The sequence below is a fragment of the Schistocerca americana genome, chromosome 11, assembly GCF_021461395.2.
Source record: "Schistocerca americana isolate TAMUIC-IGC-003095 chromosome 11, iqSchAmer2.1, whole genome shotgun sequence".
Lineage (NCBI taxonomy): Eukaryota > Metazoa > Arthropoda > Insecta > Orthoptera > Acrididae > Schistocerca > Schistocerca americana.
Window position 1 is genome coordinate 204629605 of NC_060129.1, and position 22852 is coordinate 204652456.

At 44.2% G+C, this 22852-nt stretch overlaps 1 protein-coding gene across 1 annotated transcript in view; it reads right to left on the minus strand.

Annotated features, from left to right (window-relative positions):
• The window catches only part of LOC124553563 (neuralized-like protein 4), a 282401-nt gene that overhangs the window by 173988 nt on the left and 85561 nt on the right, over positions 1-22852 (minus strand). The window contains exons 11-13 of the mRNA XM_047127409.1: positions 17682-17858; positions 13688-13778; positions 10748-11010 (exon numbers count right to left, since the gene is read on the minus strand). Of these exons, the coding sequence (XP_046983365.1) occupies positions 10748-11010; positions 13688-13778; positions 17682-17858 (531 nt within the window). The remainder of the gene's footprint in view (positions 1-10747; positions 11011-13687; positions 13779-17681; positions 17859-22852) is intronic.

Sequence of the window (22852 nt, forward strand, 5' to 3'; positions counted from 1 at the left end):
GACTTCAAACACTTTGTTACAGGAAATGTTCAAAATGTCCTCCGTTAGTGAGGATACGTGCATCCACCCTCCGTCGCACGGAATCCCCGATGCGCTGATGCAGCCCTGGAGAATGGCGTATTGTATCATAGTCGTCCACAATACGAGCACAAAGAGTCTCTACATTTGGTATCGGGGTTGCGTGGACGAGAGCTTTCAAATGCCCCCATAAATGAAAGTCAAGAGGGTTGAGGTCAGGAGAGCGTGGAGGCCATGGAATTGGTCCGCCTCTACCAATCCGTCGGTCACCGAATCTGTTGTCGAGAAGCGTACGAACACTTCGACTGAAATGTGCAGGAGCTCCATCGTGCACGAACCACGTGTTGTGTCGTACTTGTAAAGGCACGTGTTCTAGCAGCACAGGTAGAGTATCCCGTATGAAATCATGATAACGTGCTCCATTGAGCGTAGGTGGAAGAACGTGGGGCCCAATCGAGACATCACCGACAGTGCCTGCCCAAACGTTCACAGAAAATTGTGTTGATGACGTGATTGCACAACTGCGTGCGGATTCTCGTCAGCCCACACATGTCGATTGTGAAAATTTACAATTTGATCACGTCGGAATGAAGCCTCATCCGTAAAGAGAACATTTGCACTGAAATGAGGATTGACACATTGTGGATGAACCATTCGCAGCACTCTCCATGCAGTGACGTGGTCAACGTTACATTGTACAGCAGCAACTTCTCTGACGCCGACATTAGGGTTATCGTCAACTGCACGAAAAATTGCCTCGTCCATTGCAGGTGTCCTCATCGTTCTAGCTCTTCCCCAGTCGCGAGTCGTAGGCTGGAATGTTCTGTGCTCCCTAAGACGTCGCTCGATTGCTTCGAACACCTTCCTGTCGGGACACCTCCGTTCTGGTAATTTGTCTCGATACAAACGTACCGCGCCACGGCTATTGCCCCGTGCTAATCCGTACATCAAATGGGCATCTGCCAACTCCGCATTTGTAAACATTGCACTGACTGCAAAACCACGTTAGTGATGAACACTAACCTGTTGATTCTTCGTACTGATGTGCTTGATGCTAGTACTGTAGAGCAATGAGTCGCATGTCAACACGAGCACCGAAGTCAACATTACCTTCCTTCAATTGGGCCAACTGGCGGTGAATCGAGGAAGTGCAGTACATACTGACGAAACTAAAATGAGCTCTAACATGGAAATTAAGCGTTTCCGGACACATGTCCACATAACATCTTTTCTTTATTTGTGTGTGAGGAATGTTTCCTGAAAGTTTGGCTGTACTTTTTTGTAACGCCCTGTATAAGACAAGTGTCTGGTGCAGTCGTTAGATCAGTTACAGCTGCTACAATGGCAGGTTGTCACGGTTTAAGTGAGTTTGAACGTAGTGTTATAATCGGCACACGAGCGATGGAACACAGCAACGTCAATGTAGTGATGAAGAGGGGATTTTCCCGTACGACCATTTCACGAGTGTACCGCGAATATGAAGAATCCGGTAAAACGTCAAATCTCAGACATTGCTGCGGCTGGAAAAAAAACCCGCAAGAATGGGACCAGTGACTAACGAAGTGGAACCCTTCCACAGACTGCTGCAGATTTCAATGCTGGGCCATCGACAAGTGTCAGTGTGTGAATCGTTCGACGAAACATCATCGATACAGGGTTCTGGAGCCGAAGGCTCACTCGTGTACCCTCGATGGCTGCACGGACACAAAGCTTTACGCCCCACCTGGCCCTTCGACACCGACATTGGACTGTTGATGACTGGAAACATGTTGCCCGGTCGGGCGAGCATCGTTTCGAATTGTATCGAACAGATGGATGTGTACGGGTATGGAGACAACCTCACGAATCCGTGGACCCTACAAGTCAGCTGGGAACTGTTGCTAGCAGCTATGTGATGATGTAGGATGTGCGCAATTGGAGTGTTACGTGGCCCCCGATACTTCTAGCCACGACTCTGACAGGTGAAACGTACATAAGCATCCTGTCTGATCACATGCATCCATTCGTGTCCATTGTGCATTCTGACAGACTCTGGCAATACCAGCGGGACAATGCGACACCCCACACGTCCTGAATTGCTACGCTTTGCAACATTCTGTTTAGAAGAGATCTCCACCTCCTCGTACTCTTACGGGCTTATGGGCAATCCTGGAGTATTCGTGGTGTTAATTCCCTCCAGCACTACTTCAGACATTAGCTGAGTCCACGCCATGTCGTGTTGCAGCACTTCTGCGTGCTTGCAGAGGCCTTACACTATATTAGGCAGTTGTATCAGCTTCTTGTTCTTCAGTGTATATTATTTAGCTTTAGCTAAGAGCATTTACTGCTCCACATTTCGTGCATTTTTGCCCACCACACTCACCCACTGCTACGCATTGCGACCGAGCTGCCTTACTAACAAAACAACTGCTTTTGTAATACCCTTAATGAGATATGCATCTGTATGCTTCTCATATCTCACATCTAGAACATTTTCAGGCCGTCTCCCGTGCCACATATTCTGATCCATGCAACACCATTATTCTCAGCTAGTTTGAGTACAATAAACGAATACTGCCACGTCTATTAATGAAGTATGTCGGTACGAGAATCGCTTCTCGACAGCACATCTGAGTCATAAGCCCAGGGAAAATTTATAAGAAAATAATACTTACGATAATTTAGTTGTTTAGAGTAGGAGTTACGATATCTATGGGTTTTCTAAATTTGTTCATTTAACGAATTGCTCAGTAAAGCTATTCGGTTTTGATCGGTCCAATGTAAAAGGCACAAAATAGCACATCTCAGTTCTGATATCGGAGCAGCTGAGGTGTTTCTCAGCCGATCAGATGACAGAACGTCCACACGTATTTTGGGGACTAGAAGAATTACTCTGTGGGGGGCAAATCACATTCGGAGCTCGGCCACCGCGACAGTAGAACGTATGTAGTAGGTGCTCTAGATAGATGCGAGCCGGAAGGTAATCACAGATGACTCTTAAAGACTAACCTGCAAATATCTGATTTTTCTTGATGAACACTAATGAGCGAAATTCTGGTTTTTCTGTGTAAATTCTAACTTCTGAAGTAACTCAAATCTGCATAGTGTACTGTGCAAGTATGGGCTGAAAACCGTACACTGCAAAATATTTGAGCAAGGAGTAAACTCCGCATACAGTCGATTTTAACCCACATATTGCGGTGTACGAAATGTAGATAATATTTTGAAATTTTATTTATAATTGAGAGCGGAATAATACCCCCCACTTCATTCTGGAGATATCGGTTTTTATATCCGGTGAACAATGTCTCACAACACTCCCATTTCGTCCCCGTGCATCTGAAATTGTGTTGTCACAATAATTGTCATATTTCGTGAACGGTTCAGTATATTGAAATGAGGTCTTTTGCAAATGTAGCGCACAAAGAGGCACTTATATTGTACGATAAATGTTCTAAAACATTTTTATTGACTGAGATACGGAAGTATCTTGTCTGCAGCAGTGAGAAAGTCGGCAGAACGGGACACGTATACAGATCAATAGCGCTTAAGTTCTTTAAAGATTTACACGCAAAGTGTGAGGGATTTTTGAACAGTGGTTCACTCGTCAGTTCCATAGCCCAATGGTCAACCACACTGACTGGCAATTCGTTGGCTCAGGTTCGAGTCCCAAAGTTGCCTTTTTTTCCCTTCTTCACAGTGTTAAACTATTAATTAGAAAATTTACATATAGTTGGACGGTTCGGTTTAACGTATTCAATTTTGTTATGATCACTACCCTCTCAGTCAGAAGGCTACAGGCCACCAGGTTTTAGGACACCTGTTGAAATTTTGCAAGAGCTGCCACTGTGCACGAGGTGCCTCCTGGTGGCATTTTGTTGTACTAGGGAGACTTCACCAGCTGCCTACAAACACACTTCGGGAGGTTTCGGGTAACGCCTCGTGCTCGCCTTACCGAGTCACATGCCCACAACTCCACCGCGGCATTCGATCTCGCAATGGGCAGTGACTGTAACGTTCGGCTCGTCGACGAATACCGTTCTGTAATTTATATCTAAACCGAGCTGACAAGGTTCGCATTCCTCGTGGGCTTTTGGCTCGCTTTCGTGTCACAGTGTTTGCTGCAATCTCTACAAACGAAAATGCAAATCTAAATGTAAATTTGTACAAATTTACAAATCTATGGAAGTTCTTCACTGACTGCTTTGAAATTTTGACACAATGCCACATTCGAATATGTGCGGTTTTGTGTACCTACTACAGTGCCATATATAAGTAATAATTATGTGCGGAATTGATATAAAAAAGTAACTGTATGTTTGTTTCAAATTTCAAATCTCTGAAAGTTCTCCACTGATTCTTTTGAAATTATGACAATGTTGCATTCGAATATGCACGTGCTTTTATACACGCATTTTAAAAAATATCTACAGGGTAACTCTCGTTAATGCTTCTACCGGTCTGTCGTACACGACCATCCCAATACGAGTCGAATAGTCACGTCGGCGTGCCACCGGGCTCGAGTGCTCAACTGTAGCGTGTGGGGCTCAGGTTCGAGTCCTGTGCCTGGCGGGTGCTGTGCTTTTACACTGTTTCAGACAATTGTTTACTGTGAGGTCATATTCATTATTTTATTTACCAGTCTCGCAGTCTCTACTGTTAACTGCAGAGTACAGCACAGCAAAAAACTAACATATTGTATCACGAGAAATTAGGCATAAGCTTGTGAACTGCATCACTACCACTAAATGAGCTATATCATCCTTACTAAATTAAAGTTGTAAAAAGAAATTAAAGAGGAGAGAGAGAGAAAGAAGAGAGAGAGAGAAAGAGAAAGAAAGAGAAAGAGAGAGAGAGAGAGAGAGAGAGAGAGAGAGAGAGAGAGAAAGAGAGAAGTGGCAAAAACAACGAAACACAAACTTAGAATATCTTTTGCCTGTTTACATTGAGGCAGATAACATTGTAACTTCTACATTTACTAAAGATCACATTTATGAAAGGTGTTCAAAAATGCAGCAGTCTAGCGGTGCAATGTCTAGCACTGCCTCCTATAGGGGAGTGCACGATCGGCACGCCCAACTGCTACACGTTCGGCAAGGTACGTCATCTGATGACGTCACATGTTCAACATTTCACATCCACTTTCGGGGTATTTCCTGACATTTGCAGCCCCTGTTTGTCTTATATTAAATACCTTATCTCAGCATCTTCTACTTCACTTTGTGGCTTTTAAAAACATTAATAAGGAACATCTTGTACACGAAATACGTAATGCATAAAGGAGACATGTTATTACTAAGAATCTAAAAGTTCTTGACTGATTCACTTTAAATTTTTACACAATACTCTAATGCGCCCCCCCAATGAACCACGGACCTTGCCGTTGGTGGGGAGGCTTGCGTGCCTCAGCGATACAGATAGCCGTACCGTAGGTGCAACCACAACGGAGGGGTATCTGTTGAGAGGCCAGACAAACGTGTGGTTCCTGAAGAGGGGCAGCAGCCTTTTCAGTAGTTGCAGGGGCAACAGTCTGGATGATTGACTGATCTGACCTTGTAACACTAACCAAAACAGCCTTGCTGTGCTGGTACTGCGAACAGTTGAAAGCAAGGGGAAACTACAGCCGTAATTTTCCCTGAGGGCATGCAGCTTTACTGTACGGTTAAATGATGATGGCGTCCTCTTGGGTAAAATAGTCCAGAGGTAAAATAGTCCCCCATTCGGATCTCCAGGCGGGGACTACTCAAGAGGACGTCGTTATCAGGAGAAAGAAAACTGGCGTTCTACGGATCGGAGCGTGGAATGTCAGATCCCTTAATCGGGCAGGTAGGTTAGAAAATTTAGAAAGGGAAATGGATAAGTTAAAGTTAGATATAGTGGGAATTAGTGAAGTTCGGTGGCAGGAGGAACAAGACTTTTGGTCAGGTGACTACAGGGTTATAAATACAAAATCAAATAGGGGTAATGCAGGAGTAGGTTTAATAATGAATAAAAAAAAAAATAGGAATGCAGGTAAACTACTACAAACAGCATAGTGAACGCATTATTGTGGCCAAGCCAGACACGAAGCCCACGCCTACTACAGTAGTTCAAGTTTATATGCCAACTAGCTCTGCAGATGAAGAAATTGAAGAAATGTATGATGAAATAAAAGAAATTATTCAGATAGTGAAGGGAGATGAAAATTTAATAGTCATGGCTGACTGGCATTCGAGTGTAGGAAAAGGGAGAGAAGGAAACATAGTAGGTGAATATGGATTGGGGGACAGAAATGAAAGAGGAAGCCGCCTGGTAGAATTTTGCACAGAGCACAACTTAATCATAGCTAACACTTGGTTTAAGAATCATGATAGAAGGTTGTATACATGGAAGAATCCTGGAGATTCTAGAAGGTATCAGATAGATTATATAATGGTAAGACAGAGATTTAGGAACCAGGTTTTAAATTGTAAAACATTTCCAGGGGGAGATGTGGACTATGACCACAATCTATTGGTTATGAACTGTAGATTAAAACTGAAGAAACTGCAAAAAGGTGGGAATTTAAGGAGATGGGACCTGGATAAACTGACTAAACCAGAGGTTGTACAGAGTTTCAGGGAGAGCGTAAGGGAACAAATGGCAGAAATGGGGGAAAGAAACACAGTAGAAGAAGAATGGGTAGCTTTGAGGGATGAAGTAGTGAGGGTAGCAGAGGATCAAGTAGGTAAAAAGACGAGGGCTAGTAGAAATCCTTGGGTAACAGAAGACATATTGAATTTAATTGATGAAAGGAGAAAATATAAAAATGCAGTAAATGAAGCAGGCAAGAAGGAATACAAACGTCTCGAAAATGAGATCAACAGGAAGTGCAAAATGACTAAGCAGGGATGGCTAGAGGATAAATGTAAGGATGTAGAGGCTTATCTCACTAGGGGTAAGATAGATACTGCCTACAGGAAAATTAAAGAGACCTTTGGAAAAAAGAGAACCACTTGTATGAATATCAAGAGCTCAGATGGAAACCGAGTTCTAAGCAAAGAAGGGAAAGCAGAGAGGTGGAAGGAGTACATAGAGGGTCTATACAAGGGCGATGTACTTGAGGACAATATTCTGGAAATGGAAGAGGACGTAGATGAAGATGAAATGGGAGATATGATACTGCGTGAAGAGTTTGACAGAGCACTGAAAGACCTGAGTCGAAACAAGGCCCCGGGAGTAGACAACATTCCATTAGAAATACTGATGGCCCTGGGAGAGCCAGTCCTGACAAAACTCTACCATCTGGTGAGCAAGATGTATGAGACAGGCGAAATACCCTCAGACTTCAGGAAGAATATAATAATTCCAATCCCAAAGAAAGCAGGTGTTGACAGATGTGAAAATTACCGAACTGTTGTGTTGGCAGAAGAGCCAACACGATGTTTCTAGAGGAGGCCGAAATGCACGCATTTAATTACACGCTGACTGGCGTGAGGTCTGGAACAGGACAATATCTTGAGAATTGCAAATGAAGTACGTAGTTGATATAATACTTAACTTTAATCCACAATTGTAGAACGTCTCTCGTTACGGTACATGCTTCGTAATATTAACTATCAATTGAATACAGCGCCTTGCTAGGTCACAGCAAATGTAGCTGAAAGCTATGCTAACTATTGTCTCGGCAAATGAGAGCGTATTTGTCAGTGAACCATGGCTAGCAAAGTCAGCTGTACAACTGGGGCGAGTGCTAGGAAGTCTCTCTAGACCTGCCGTGTGGCGGCGCTAGGTCTGCTGTCACTGACAGTGGCGACACGCGGGTCTGACGTATACTAATGGACCGCGGCCGATTTAATGGCTACCACCTAGCAAGTGTGGTGTCTGGCGGTGACACCACACGAACTAACGAAGGAAAGCGTTTGTGAAGAAGAGAAATTTGTTAACATCGAGTATAGATTTAAGTGTCAGGAAGTTGTTTCTGAAAGTATTTGTATGGAGTGTAGCCATGTACGGAAGTGAAACATGGACGATAACTAGTATGGACAAGAAGAGAATAGAAGCTTTCGAAATGTGGTGCTACAGAAGAATGCTGAAGATAAGGTGGGTAGATCACATAACGAATGTGGAGGTACTGAATAGGATTGGGGAGAAGAGGAGTTTGTGGCACAGCTTGACTAGAAGAAGGGATTGGTTGGTATAACATGTTCTGAGACATCAAGGGATCACGTGGAGAGTAAAAATCGTAGAGGGAGACCAAGAGATGAATACACTGGGCAGATTCAGAAGGATGTAGGTTGCAGTAGGTACTGGGAGATGAAGCTTGTGCAGGATAGAGTAGCATGGAGAGCTGCATCAAACCAGTCTCAGGACTGAAGACCACAACAACAACAACTCTAATGCGCGCACACACACACACACACACACAGACACACACACACACGTGATGGATTCCTGTCTGAAACGGAGCAAACAAGGTCCTGTGTGTCTGTAAATGGACACTATGCATCCAACAATAACAAACTGTCTCGGAACACAGTACAGACATCCACCACATCCACACCACAACAGAGGTTCGAAGTGGCTTCCGTGGGATTGCCAAGTGACAGGGGCAGTAGCGGTAGTCACGCAGGACACACTTAATCTTACTGCGGCTTACGCCGTGTCGGAGGGCCACTCGCCCGGAGCTCGTACTAGGGCTCGTGACATTATCCTGCAGAACATCGTCGTCCTAATCTGGTGCAAGCACAGTCCGTCGCCTCCTTGCACGTTTGTCTGTGAGAAAGGACCTACGACCACAAAAAAAAGGAGCAGCCAAAACGAGTCGACGGAAATGTCGACGAGAGGAGTGCGCCCATCGCACGACGGTGCCCGCTCTCGCACGGCCCTGGCCGTCGAAACGATCTCGGACTCGTTTGGTTACGGTGTTCTGAACTGCCCCCAGTATTCTGCTGATTTGGTGCCTTCACATTATCATCTTTTCATCTCCCTGAAGGCACACGTGAGAGGAATTAAATTTTAAACCGAAGATCGGGTGCAGGAAGGGGTTCTGAAGTGTGGGAAGCAGCTCGTGGGAGAGTTCTTCGAGGAGGGTGTAGAGAAGCTCGTTTTATTTGTTCTGTTTTGCTGTAGGGTGCAAAAAACAACTGGGGTCATATGCGTTCAAGTCAAAAACGATAGAACACAAACACAGAGAGGAGGTAAATGACTATATGTCAGCCACAATTGACAATAGAAGACAGCTAAGAACAGGCACACGTAAAAAAAAAAAGAAGAAGAAGAAGAAGAAGAAGACACCATACAGAAACGGAGGTCCGAAACTGAAAATTAAATGTCCTTCGCCATATTGCTAAAAAAAAGAACAAGAAGAAGAAGAAGCAGAAGGAGAAAGGAGAAGGGGGGGGGGGGGAGAGAGAGAGAGAGAGAGATCGCCGATAACTCAGATGGCAAACACAAACAGGAATGTAAATGGTTTAAAAAAAATATATATATAAAAAATAGGCATTCCATCAAGAAGTGGCAGACAGTTAAAATTTGGGCGCAATGTGCACTAAGTGGTGGGGTAGCGCCACTTAGCAAATGACGATGGGTACAAAGGCAGTGCCTCATACACAGCAAAGTCAAAATAATCTCCTCCCGGTGTGATTGGCTATTTTTCAAGCATTCAAAGAGGGCCACCCTTTCAAATGTCAAACAACTATGTAGATTTTTCCAACAGCAATTTCAGTTGTCGTATCGAGTTTCCTGACAACAATTATCACACAGTCGGAAAGGAAGCCTGCCACGCCAATCGAGAGATCCTGTTAGAGATACACAAAAAGGTAACAAAGAATGTATCTTTAGTGACACGTGCCAGCTGAAGTAGAACACTGCATTGCAAAAAAGCAACTCTGCCACCAATTTCTCAGCTGTCACTGCTCTAGCAATAACAACTGCAAGTTTTAAATCAACAGTAATGCTACATCTCTGCAGCGCCATCTGCGTGTCGTTCAAAAAGACTCGAGAAGCGACCATCGTACGACAGTCTGCAGGAACACGATACACTTCCCTTTAACAAGTTTTACTACACTTACACGGATGCGTGGTATCTCGTTCTTTCGGACGTCCGCAGTTCCGATAGATATTACGTAAACTGAAGTTGGAGAGGGGGGAGATGGAAAAGGAAAGGAAAGAAAAGGAGGAAAGGAAAGGGAAGAAGCAGACGATATTAGCAGCACCGGGACTTTGTGGAGAGTTGGTGGTGACGAGTGAAATGTGTACCGGACAGGGAGTCAAACTAGCAATCTGCCACTTAGTAGGCAGTGGCATTAACCACTGCACCGTCTGAACACAGTGTCGATTGTGAATGCACGCACTATCTCGGCACGCTCTCCCACACGTCGCCACCTACGCCCGAGTCCCTGTCCACATCCCCCTCACGTGGCAATTTCAGGTTCCCGCTCAGAGGTCAAATGGTACTGTACACCCACACCGAAGTTCGAGGGTTCACTGCCCGTTGAGGCAAATCAATTGTACAAATGCGTGCTACCTGTTCTATTGGATCTGTGCGAATAAACTGACGCGATGCAGAATCCACAGCAGTGATACGTATTATGTAAACTGAAGGTGGAGGAGAGCAGAAAGGAAAGAAAGCTGTGAGTGCTCCAAGATACTCTGTGCATTCGCGATACAACCTGCGTCCGGACGGAGGAGTGGCCGACGCGTCTGCCCAGTAAGCGAGAGGTCCCGGGTTCGAGTCCCGGTCCGGCGCACACTTTCACCCATTCCCGGGAGGAGTGCTCCCGCTCGTTACCTGTACGAGGTGGTGCCGTCTCCGTCACCGGCCGCGGCGGCGTCAGTGCGGTTCGTGGTGCTGAAGGTGGTGTCCGAGGCGGAGCGGCACATGTGCTCCAGGGCGGGGTCGACGATGGTCGCCTGCACCGCCTGCCCGTACAGGTCGATCACGCCGTACACCTGCTCCGGCACGCCCGCCCCCGCACTCCCCTGGTCCACGCCGTTCACGAAGAAGTGCAGCGTGCCCTCCTCCGTGCGCATCACGCCCACGCGGTCGCCCACCTGTCGGCACGGGGCAAGTCGTGTCCTCGGTCCGTCCGTTCTACGGAGGAAAACTTACGGGCTACTAGAACAAGTCTCGTTTAAATTAACAGAACTGTCAAACAAACTTGGAGATCATAAAAAAATGCAAAGTAAAACACTACAACTATCAGTTACACTAACAAGTAAACCTACCCGAGGGATACACTTCGGTTTTAATTGGTGTCAAATATGTATTACTGTAGTGCAAAATACGAGAAACATTTCCTGTGTACGTCTCTGTACAGCAATAAAGGAAGAGAAACACCCCCTTGAAAAATATTGAGTTTAATATATCTGAATGAATACCACTGAAATCTTAACACATATAAAGAACTTCATATAAAAGTTCTATGGTTTTTAATTTACAACTATGCACACAGATTGGTTGAAAAAGTTTTTTTTCCCAAGAAATCTTCCCCCCCTTTCCCACACACACACACACACACACACACACACACACACACACACACACACACACACACACACACACACACACACACACAATCTCTCACTTTTAATTTTATGATATACAAAATATTTTTTGTTGTATTTTTTTTTACATTTGGTGTATTCTTATGTTGTTTTGTTTTAAAGTTGTAGCTTTTTCAGATTTAATTATATTAATTGTTGTAACATTAGTGTAAATCCATACAATAATGACGTGCAGTATTCTTAAAGTTTTTTTTAAAAAAAAAAAAAAAACTGACTGCATTTCGATTTTGCACGCCAAGTGCATTGGATGATTGCAATTTCATTACAAGAGTCATTCTTAGGAATACCACTTCATCATATACGACTGAATTTGGTATTCACGATGGTATGTATTTTAATATTACTTAAATGTCGAAATGAAAAACAAAATAGTGGGGAGCGGGAGTAGATTTAAAAAAAAAAAAAAAAAAAAAAAAAAAAAAAAAAAAAAAAAAAAGAAGTTGATTTACCCACAAATCTGTGTGGAACCGCTGTCATTTACGCTAAAAACCATAGCACTTTTATTTGAATTTTTATTTTCATCTGTTTTGTCTCAACAATGTTCAAGGACCACACATATAATAAAATGTTTGTGTCTTATTTTGCTCTACAGTACAACATGTTCAAAGCCAATAAAAATATACCCGTCGCATAGGTTTACGAGCAACTCCTGTTTATTAGAGTGGTTTGATAAATCTGGTAAATTTCCAGGAAAGAATGGAACATTTTTAATGCGGCTTCACGGTCAGATAGCTTCACCAAAATGGAGAAAACAGACTGTCTTGCTGTTATTTAAAGATTTTTATTCCAAGGGTTGGATTGCCACAAAAATAAAAAGATAACTGGACAGTAATGGAGGATGAGGCAGCACAGGGTTTTTGTTTTTTGTGCAGCAGTCACTCACCAACAGGGAAGAATGTGCGGGTGCGTTATCGTGTTCCCTTCTCACGTTTTCTGGCAGGCACCATAACGTGTCCCGAAGGTATCATAGATTAACAGTTTGTCCCCAGAGCGCAAATTCACGAAGAACTGATCTCTCTGAAGTCAAAGACAACTATCGGCATAATTACAACATTTGACCTGACTCGATGATCTTCTTTTCTTTTGTCATTGAGAACCTTTGCCGATCCATTCTGAAGATCAAACCTTAGTCTCAACACCTTAACCATTTCTCATCACCAGCTACAATTCTCTTAAGGAACATCTTTCCGGTCGTGATTTGTGAGCCCCGGGGCGAACTTGACGGCAACGCGGTGCATTCTGAGACTCCGTGCCAGGATTTCGTGACACGATCCGACTGAAGTGTAACATTCTTCTGCAATCTCTCGGACAGTCGGTCTCCAATTGGCACGCACAATTTTGTCGACATTCCCGATTCGAGTGTAGTCGGTAGACGTCGAAGGGCGTCCCGAACGAGGGTCACCTTCAACTTCCGTCCAGCTGTTTTTAAACTGTGAGAGCTTCTTTTAACACCGAGTACGGCTGAAGCACTCACCATTGTAGGCTTACTGCATCACTCTGTGTGTGTATGTGAAGTTTTTCTCGCATTTCACGCAAAATTTAATGTGGACACGTTATTCCTCTAACTGCCATCTCAAAAATTGCGAACTGTGCGACTCTAAAGACAGCGCCAAACAACAACAACCGACAACAGTGAAACATCGGGCAGTTACACAGTAAACAAAATCTCGTGCAAGGATGCCAAACTGCATTTTGCTCGAACACACCACTGGCACGTTATTACGAATGTTCCGGAATTTTTTGACCAGATCTCGCATTTGACATCTCGGCTAGAAAAAATGAATTTATTCACACAGTCAATTCAGAAGGGTTCCGAAGTACAGAACCCGAGAAAGTGAGAGCACGCGAAGGTCCTTCTCTAAGCACAGGCACGTAGTTAGTCGGCCAGCACAATGATGCTCACAGAGTACAACACACCTACCTTAACAGTTAAAAGGAAAACTACTGTAAAACCCCGTGGTGCAGCCACGAGGGGGATGTAACGTGTGCTTATTGATAGATATATCCTCAGTTTAATGCCTTACACAATATTCTCAGCACTTAATCGAGAGTGGGTACTTACAGCAAATCGAACAGTTCTAAATGTATTTGCTACAAATCAGAGCTACCAGTCGTCGACGACTCGGCTCGCCCGGTGCGGCCGGGGAGCGGAGCAGCGCCGTACCTGCAGCCGGTCCAGGTTCTGGCCGTACTCGTGGATGACGGTCGAGCCGTTGTGCATCACTCCGTTCCCCGTCATCATCCACGTCCCGGACCTGCACAGGAGGAAACCGGACGGTTTAGCCTAGTCTTCATTCTCCAGACTGGGACGCACGTCAGTCTTTTGCTACCGGACAGTTCGGTACTTTCAGACAGTACTCGCAGAGTCGTCCGCACAGGGGAGGGGGCTAGGGGCTGGTGGAGGGAGGGGGGGGGGGGTTGCGAATATTCGCCGGGCCGGTAGCCCCCGTCCGACAGTTACCTGCGAGTACTTTCCCTGAGTGTGCGGGAGTCTCGCTAGAGCATATGTCTGCAGCATTCACAAACGGCAGGGTGAGGAATTCTGCGGGACCCGAGAAGTAACTCCCCGCGAGAGGTCGTGACGAGAGAGCCGCGGGCTGCAGCTGCACTTTTGATGTTTCCAGTCCCAAAGAGGAGATGTAAACGACCGTGTCTGTGTCAGATGAGAGGGCAGATTAGGTGGCGGGACAATTCTGAAGTGTGCAAGAATCTTAGTGCAGAGCATGCTTACAAAGTTTCTAAAACCTGCTTTTGCTGACGAATCTGGAAACGTACTGTTACGTATCGCTTCCACAGGGATCGTGAGGATGACACCGGACTAATTACAGCACACGTGCAGGCATTCGACCTTCCAGCTGCGGGCGATGTGCGTGTGTGTATTCAGTTCCAGCTGCGGGCGATGTGCGTGTGTGTATTCAGTTCTTTCCTAACAATTTCACAGGGCCCACAATTATCACACGGAAAACAATTTCTGCTGTATTAGCAAATCGGAAGCTGCAGTTTTCCAGTCGAACACTTTTTTTCACCCTGGAACATCGTAGGCTGCTATTTTGCTGTCAAATCCTTCTACAGTGACCTGGAACATTGGTAATCGTTATTTTCCCATCAAACATCAGCAGTCACTATTTGCATTTTCTTCTTTCTTACTACCATACATACACATGCACTTTCTTACGGCTGCAATTTTGTATGGAACCCTACATTAAGACAGCAAGTTTATCCTGCTTTTATACCTTAAACGCAATTTTTGCATTTCGTCCATTATTTACATTAAATGTCAATTGAAAGTCAACTCTTAAGTAAGTTTTTGATTTTCTTGTTACAATGCTAAAATTCTAAACTTACAACTATTCTAATTATCAAATAAAAACATCTTTACAAAAGTAACGGGAATTTTGTAATTGTACGGGATTTATACGTACGATTTTCAATTTTTTTATCTTTTTCATATGCCTATTCCTGCTGCATGTTTCCATCTTCAGCCATTTTGAATATTTAGTTTATTGTTGACAGCCAAAAAGGTTGTGTGTTTTCGGGTGATAGGAGAATTTTTACTTACAAAAAAGGTGGATCAAAGGATCTGAATTAAATTGTTCTTCAAATATCAAATGAAGTGCAGCACCATATTTGATATGTCGACTGTGGCTTTTGCCGAATCTACTATGTGTAAGGCAAGAGTTGACGAGTGATACAAACATTTAAAAATGGATGAAGATGACATCAAAGATGATGACTGCTCTGGATGCCATAGCACAACAATTACTGATGACAATGTGGAAGAAGCAAAGAAAAGGGTTCTGGAAAATCACCAAATCACCATCAGAAGCCGGCATATCCTTTGGTTCGTGCCGAGCAACTTTTTCAGAAGTCTCGGGCACAAATCGTGAAGCGGCAAAGTCTGTTCCGAAACTGTGGAATTTCGAACAAAGAGGAAGGCACACAGAGACGGCTCGGGAGCTGCTGATCGAAATCGACAACAATCCAGAAGTTCTAAAGGTGGTTATAAGAGGTGACAAAACATGGCTATACAGGTGTAACGTCGGAACTGAGTCTCAAATGTCCCTGTGGAAACTACTTGAAGGACCGAGACAAAAAAAAAATTGACAAGTTCCATCACATGTGATGCTTCTTTCCAGTGTTTTCTCTTATTGCAGTGGTATAGGGCGTATCACAAGTTCCCGCCTTGTGGTCGTACAGTAAGCAAGCAATACTGTCTGCAAGTAACGTGCCGTTTCCGTGAAGCTATCTGAAGAAAACGACCAGAGTTGTGGCAAAACTCCTCCTGGAAATTGCATTACAGTAATGCTCCCGCTCACACCTCAATGCTTGTTTGTGACTTTTTGCCTAAAAAAACAAAACCGTTAAGTCACCTCAGCCACTGTATTTGCCAGACACAGGCCCCTGCGACTTATTTCTATTTCCGAGGCTAAAGAGAACCGTGAAAGGACATCGTTTTGCCACCACAGATGAGACTAACACCGTAAAAGTGAGTTCCAAGAGTGCTCCCGAGACTGTAGAAGGCTTCGGCATGAGTGTACTAAAGCTGAGGGGGATTACTCTGACGCAGATACAGTTGACGTTGACAAATAAATAAAGATTCTTCGAGAAAAACACAAATTCCGGTTCTTTCCGACGACACCTCGTATGCGAACAGAAATCTTAATAACTGGTACGATGGGACGTACTCTTCGCAATTCAAAGTGGTTTGCTGAGTACATATGTACACTGTGAGATCAAAAGTATCCGGACACCTGGCTGAAAATGACTTACAAGTCCGTCGCGTCCTCCATCGGTAATGTTGGAATTCAATATGGTGTTGGCCCACCCTTAGCCTTGATGACAGCTTCAACTGTCGGAGGCATACGTTCAATCAGGTGCTGGGAGGTTTCTTGGGGAATGGCAGCCCATTCTTCACGCATTGCTGCACTGTGGAGAGGTATCGATGTCGGTCGGTGAGGCCTGGCACGAAGTCTGCATTCCAAAACTTTCCAAAGGTGTTCCGTAGGATTCAGGTCAGTACTCTGTGCAGGTCAGTTCATTACAGGGATGTTATTGTCGTGTAACCACTCCACCACAGGCCGTGCATTAAGAACAGGTGTTCGATCGTGTTGAAAGATGCAATCACCATCCACAAACTGCTCTTCAACAGTGGGAAGCAAGAAGGTGCTTAAGACTCCAGAGTTGGCCTGTGCTGTGATAGTGCCATGCAGAACAACAAGGGATGCAAGTCCTCTCCATGAAAAACATGACCATACAAACACCTCCGAGTTTTACAGTTGGCACCACACATGCTGGCAGACGACGTTCATCAGGCATTCACCATACCCACACCCTGCCATCGGATCGCCACATTGTGTACCGTGATTCGTCACTCCACACAACGTTTTTCCACTGTTCAATCGTCCAATGTTCATGCTCCTTATACAGAGCGAGGCGTCGTTTGGCATTTACTGCCGTGATGTGTGGCTTATGGGCAGCCGCTCGACCGTGAAATCCAAGTTTTCTCACCTCCCGCCTGACTGTCATAGTACTTGCAGTGGATCCTGATGCAGTTTGGAATTCCTGTGTGACGGTCCGGGTAGATGTCTGCCTATTACACATTACGACCCTCTTCAACTATCGGCGGTCTCTGTCAGTCAACAGACGAGGTCGGGCCTGTACACTTTTGTGCTGTACATGTCCCTTCACGTTTCCACTTCACTGTCACATTGGAAACAGTGGACTTAGGGATGTTTAGGAGTGTGGAAATCTCGCGTAGAGACATATGACACGAGTGACACCCAATCACCTGACCACGTTCGAAGTCCACAAGTACCGCGGAGCGCCCCGTTCTGCTCTCTCACGATGTCTAATGACTACTGAGGTCGCCGATATGGAGTACCTGGCAGCACGTGGCAGGACAGTGCACCTAATATGAATAATGCATATTTTTCGGGGGTGTCCGGATACTTTTGATCACACAGTGTAGGTTTAGATGTATTCTAGCCAACTGTATCAGAATAATAGTCAGCGTGAAATTGTCCATTACTTTTTAAGCATTTGAGTGAAACAGTGAAGAGAGAAGGTGCAGTCGTTGCTTTCTCACTGTCACGGAGCAGACAGGAAGGAAGCAGCAGACACAGGAGCTGGCAGCAGCCGCGCACCAGCCGCCCACCTACCTCACGTTGGTCATCGTGGAGGGGAACTCCAGCTCCGCGGGGCTGTGCATCGTTACGCCGATCTCGATGGAGCCGGCCCACTTGGTCACCATCTTGTCAAGCCGCACCTCGAACAGCTCGCCCGGCCGCAGCGGCCGGTTCGTCAGCACTACGCCATTGTTGAAGTCGTCCATTGCACTGGGCGGAAAGACGCAGAGTCGTAAAAAAAAAAAAAAAAAAAAAAAAGAGGAGGGAGAGAGAGAGAGAGCAGCTGCGACTTACCGTTTAACGCACAGTGTCTTCACAACTTGTGAAACAGTAGACGGAAATTAAGTCTCGACCTGACAATGTTACATTTGTGAAAATTTAATTTTTTTGTGCTAAGAAGTTTCGTAAGCCACATTCCGAAGGTCACATACACGCCTGTAGTAAGGAAGACCCGAAATAAAAATTGGCCGAGTGCAAGTAGGACTCCCATTCTGAGCGTTACATACTGTCTTATAATGTTAATTGTGTACATAGACATCTCATCTATCCCTGTGTAGCGGGACTTTGAATTTCGCCGCGCTACACTCGTTCCCTCAGATATAAATTATACCGTTGCAGCTGCATGAGCGCTCGACGGCAGAGAAAATATATAAGAAAATGAAGGTACTAAAATTGTAACTCTCTTTCTTTTCTACCTGCTCTTGTCTCTTGAGAGTGGAAGCTTAACATAGTTATTAGTTAGTTGTGGTCGGATGAAGACGAAATAACTTATTGATGTGGAGACGTATTGTGGAAGTTTGTATGAAATTTGGAGGATGGAAGCAGCAACCAAAATTTCGGAGCAGCTACGACTTTTCACGCAGAAATGAAGCAGGAGATTTTTGGAGAACAAGACCTGGACATCGCACGAGAGAAGACGTGTTAACATGGTAAAGAATGAACTCTTATCTACGCCATTTCCCCCTCTTAACCACATTTCGTTATTCTCTGTCCTCTTTCAAATAATTTTTGTAGTGGAAATTTGTTTGACTTTTGCTCAGAAACGCCACAGGGACCACCCCAACAATATTTTTTCCGAATCACGAAGTTCGATAGCTTTTCTGTAATAAATAGTCTGATTTGCATTTCATTCTTTCCCTTTTCCAAGGTTATTAACGATTTTAAAACCCTTTTTTATTCACCATTTCTTCCCACATTTTCAACCTTTTCTTTTCTTTTTTATTAACCACTACACCTGGAAATGAGAATCTCAACAATTTTTGTTCGTTATCGATACTGATACTGGCAGGATAACGGTTCTGGGAATCTGACACTTCGAAGAAAGTTTTTTAATTGCACGTTTCGAATTAAAGTTCTCTGTAATTTTGCATTTTCTTTCACAAAAACTTTATTTTTTGATGTGATATAATTACAAATTCACAATTCTTTCGTTTTTCCCCCTCAGTGACGCTGTACAACCTCGCTTCTCACAAATTTCACGGTTCGGGTCCTACCAGTTCAGATGAGCGTGTTTACAACTACTGAAACGTGTGACAAATGACTGTGTCTTTTCATCGTGCTGCCTCAGAAGGTCAAATTTTTTACACCGCCAAGGGATTGTAATCCTTAAAATTTCAATTTGAGATAGCTACCAGTTTCTGAGAGAAGTAGATGTTAACAGTGACAGAGAGACAACAAAGTGATCCCACAACAGTTCCGTTTCGACTGATAAGGTACAGAATCTGAGGAAAACACAAGAGGGGGGAGGGGGGGGGGGGGGGCAGTTTGGATTCGGGAAAGAACAAAGAATTTGATATTCTAACAGAAAAATGTGGGATTATCAAACTCGTCCTTATACGACTCCTAATTACAATACTACTATTTTTAAGCGGCGTTCGGTCGGTCCGGCTGTCTGCCCGTCCGATAAGACCCCTTTTTCTCAGGAACGGGAAGAGAAAGAGGTATCTAGTCGAAATAAAATACATCTGGTAACGAAGTCTACAGTCCCTCGATAGTGTAACTAATTTAAGCTTCTGAGCCGATGCAATCGAGAGATGCGGTCATATACGCCACATATTTTGATAATTCCAAACTCACTTGTCGAGACCTACAGAAGAACTATCTACTTACACATCAGTGTAAACTTCCGTGGCCACCGTCACTCTCGATAAAATTCTTCCGGCCTGTCAACCACAGTATCGGCATATAAAACTGTCCGATGTTTCGGCCACTGTCATGAGTGGCCTTCTTCAGGGTTTTGTGCTGAGCTGCCTGGTGAATGAGAGAGACTGTAGATCTTACACAGTAGCAGAGGAAACTGTTTATCTAATTTGTTAGGGTACTCGAGGTAGGAGGACGGGTGGTAGGCATACTTTATTGGCCTTTATATTATTCCTTGTCAGTGGGGGATAAAGATGTGCCCAATTGTTATTTGCATTATTTCTTACCGTCGGTGGAAACAGACAAATTAGAAACGGGCAGTATCTGTGAGTGACGTAGCGCCGTTTACTCATTTCCAGGCGCAGGCCGAGGCGAGCCCACGCTCTGTGTTCGCACGATCACTGTGGAACCCAGTGTGCCCGTATGAGTCACCCTGCATTCACTCCCCTCCCGTAGCGTTGTCACTGCCGGCATTCACGATGCCGCAAGCCTATACCCACCATCTCAAATAGAGAGGACGGGTGAAAGCATGCGGCGTCGTGAATGCCAGCAGTGACAACATTCGGATTCCACGTCGAAGTGTAGACCCCGCACCCAGGCTGTATAACTGGTGTAGGTTAGAAACAAGAAGTCAATACAGTGGCCACTGAGCCACATCAAATCACAACCACAGCCACAGCCACAGCCACAGCCACCAGTATCACCATGTTGTTGTGGTCTTCAGTCCTGAGACTGGTTTGATGCAGCTCTCCATGCTACTCTATCCTGTGCAAGCTTCTTCATCTCCCAGTACCTACTGCAACCTACATCCTTCTGAATCTGCTCAGTGTATTCATCTCTTGGTCTCCCTCTACGATTTTTATCCTCCACGCTGCCCTCCAATAATCAATTGGTGATCCCTTGATGCCTCAAAACATGTCCTACCAACCGATCCCTTCGTCTCGTCAAGTTGTGCCACAAATTTCTCTTCTCTCCAATTCTGTTCAGTACCTCCTCATTAGTTATCTGATCTACCCATCTAATCTTCAGCATTCTTCTGTAGCACCAGATTTTGAAAGCTTCTAATCCTCTTGTCTAAACTATTTATCGTCCATGTTTCACTTCCATACATGGCTACACTCCAAACAAAAACTTTCAGAAAAGACTTCCTCACACTTAAATCTATACTCGATATTAACAAATTTCTCTTCTTCAGAAACGCTTCCCTTGCCATAGCCAGTCTACATTTTACTTCGACCATCATCAGTTATTTTGCTCCCCAAATAGCAAAACTCCTTTACTACTTTAAGTGTCTCATTTCCTAATCTAATTCCCGCAGCATCACCCAATTTAATTCGACTACGTTCCAATATCCTTGTTTTGTCTTTCTTGATGTTCATCTTATATCCTCCTTTCAAGACACTGTCCATTCCGTTCACTGCTCTCCCAAGTCCTTTGCTGCCTCTGACAGAATTACAATGTCATCGGCGAACCTCAAAGTTTTTATTTCTTCTCCACGGATTTTAATTCCTACTCCGAACTTTTCTTTTGTTTCCTTTACTTCTTGCTCAATATACGGATTGAATAACATCGGGGAGAGGCTACAACCCTGTCTCTCCCTTTCCGACCACTGCTTCTCTTTCGTGTCCCTCGACTCTTATAACTGCTATCTGGTTTCTGTACAAATTGTAAATAGTCTTTCGCTCCCTGTATTTTACCGCTGCCACCTTCAGAATATGAAAGCGATTATTCCAGTCAACATTGTCCAAAGCTATCACCATATATAAAATTAAGTCTGTACGCAAGTCTCAGAACGCGAGTCGTACTTGCACTTTGTCCAATTCTTTCTTCTGATCCCCTTTTTTTATTTGCAGTTCACATACAATAGGTAAACAAAATAGCTAATTTGTTGTTTAAGCATTATGTCATTCAATTTTAATATTCACCATATAATTTACACGATTTCCCAGTTGTCTCGGGACGTATACACCCTGTACTGCAACCACTTCACACACATTCAAATGTTATAACTATGAAAATAATAATTTCTTGACAATTAATGTAATTGGATAGATAAAAAAAAAGATCTACTTGTCGCACAACAGTAGGAGAACGCACATGAGTGCACGCACCTGCCAGCGGTTCCTCTTTCCGGCAGAAGAGTTGATGGAAGTGGAGAAGGGTGAAGGAAAAGGACTGCTGAGTTTTAGGAAAATGGGTAGACTTCAGAAAAGTCAACCAGAACCTTCAGGTCAGGGGAACTTACCAGACAGGACGAGAGTGGAAGACTGACAATCAGTCTGTCCACGTTGTCCCATCCGGTAAGTTTCCCTGAGCTGGGTAGTAAGTCACCCGTAAGGTGACTTTTCCTCCGTACTCTGTACCCCTTTCCATATACCTCTCCAGTCCTTTTCCTTCACCCCCTCTGCCAGGAGGAGGAGCCACGAACTACAAAAGTTCTCTCTCTCTCTCTCTCTCTCTCTCTCTCTCTCTCTCTCTCTCTCTCTCTCTCTCTGTGTGTGTGTGTGTGTGTGTGTGTGTGTGTGTGTGTGTGTGTGTGTGTGTGTTCTGCCACCACTTGGTGAGTACATGTTTTTTATCTATCCAATTACATTAAACCTCAATTATTAGGAAGCTCGGGTCAGTACAGATGGAAGAATCAAATGAAGATTAAGAAACAGAATTTTCCAAGAAAATTCTGTCTTCCATAGAAATACGATATTAACCTCAAAAACTTTCACACCAGAAAAACGTTTATGATACATGTGGAGTGTCCTGTCATTTGGGTGTGGGATCTGGACTACCTAAATGGGACTCAGAATAGATTACGACAAGACTCACTGGTGGAGAAGAGATACAAGAAGGAGTATATAAAAGGTTGCTACAAAAGTCTTCAGTTTGATTCAGTGTCAATTTAAGATCTACTGGTTATGTACCTCTGTAATTCAAAATATAAGGAAAAAAAATCATCTATAACAATCAACATCATTTTGAAAATTTACAACTAAAATACTAATTAATATACACTATATTAACAAAAAGATCTTCACAGTTTTGCCCTTTCCCCTCCGTCCCCTAGGCCGTTT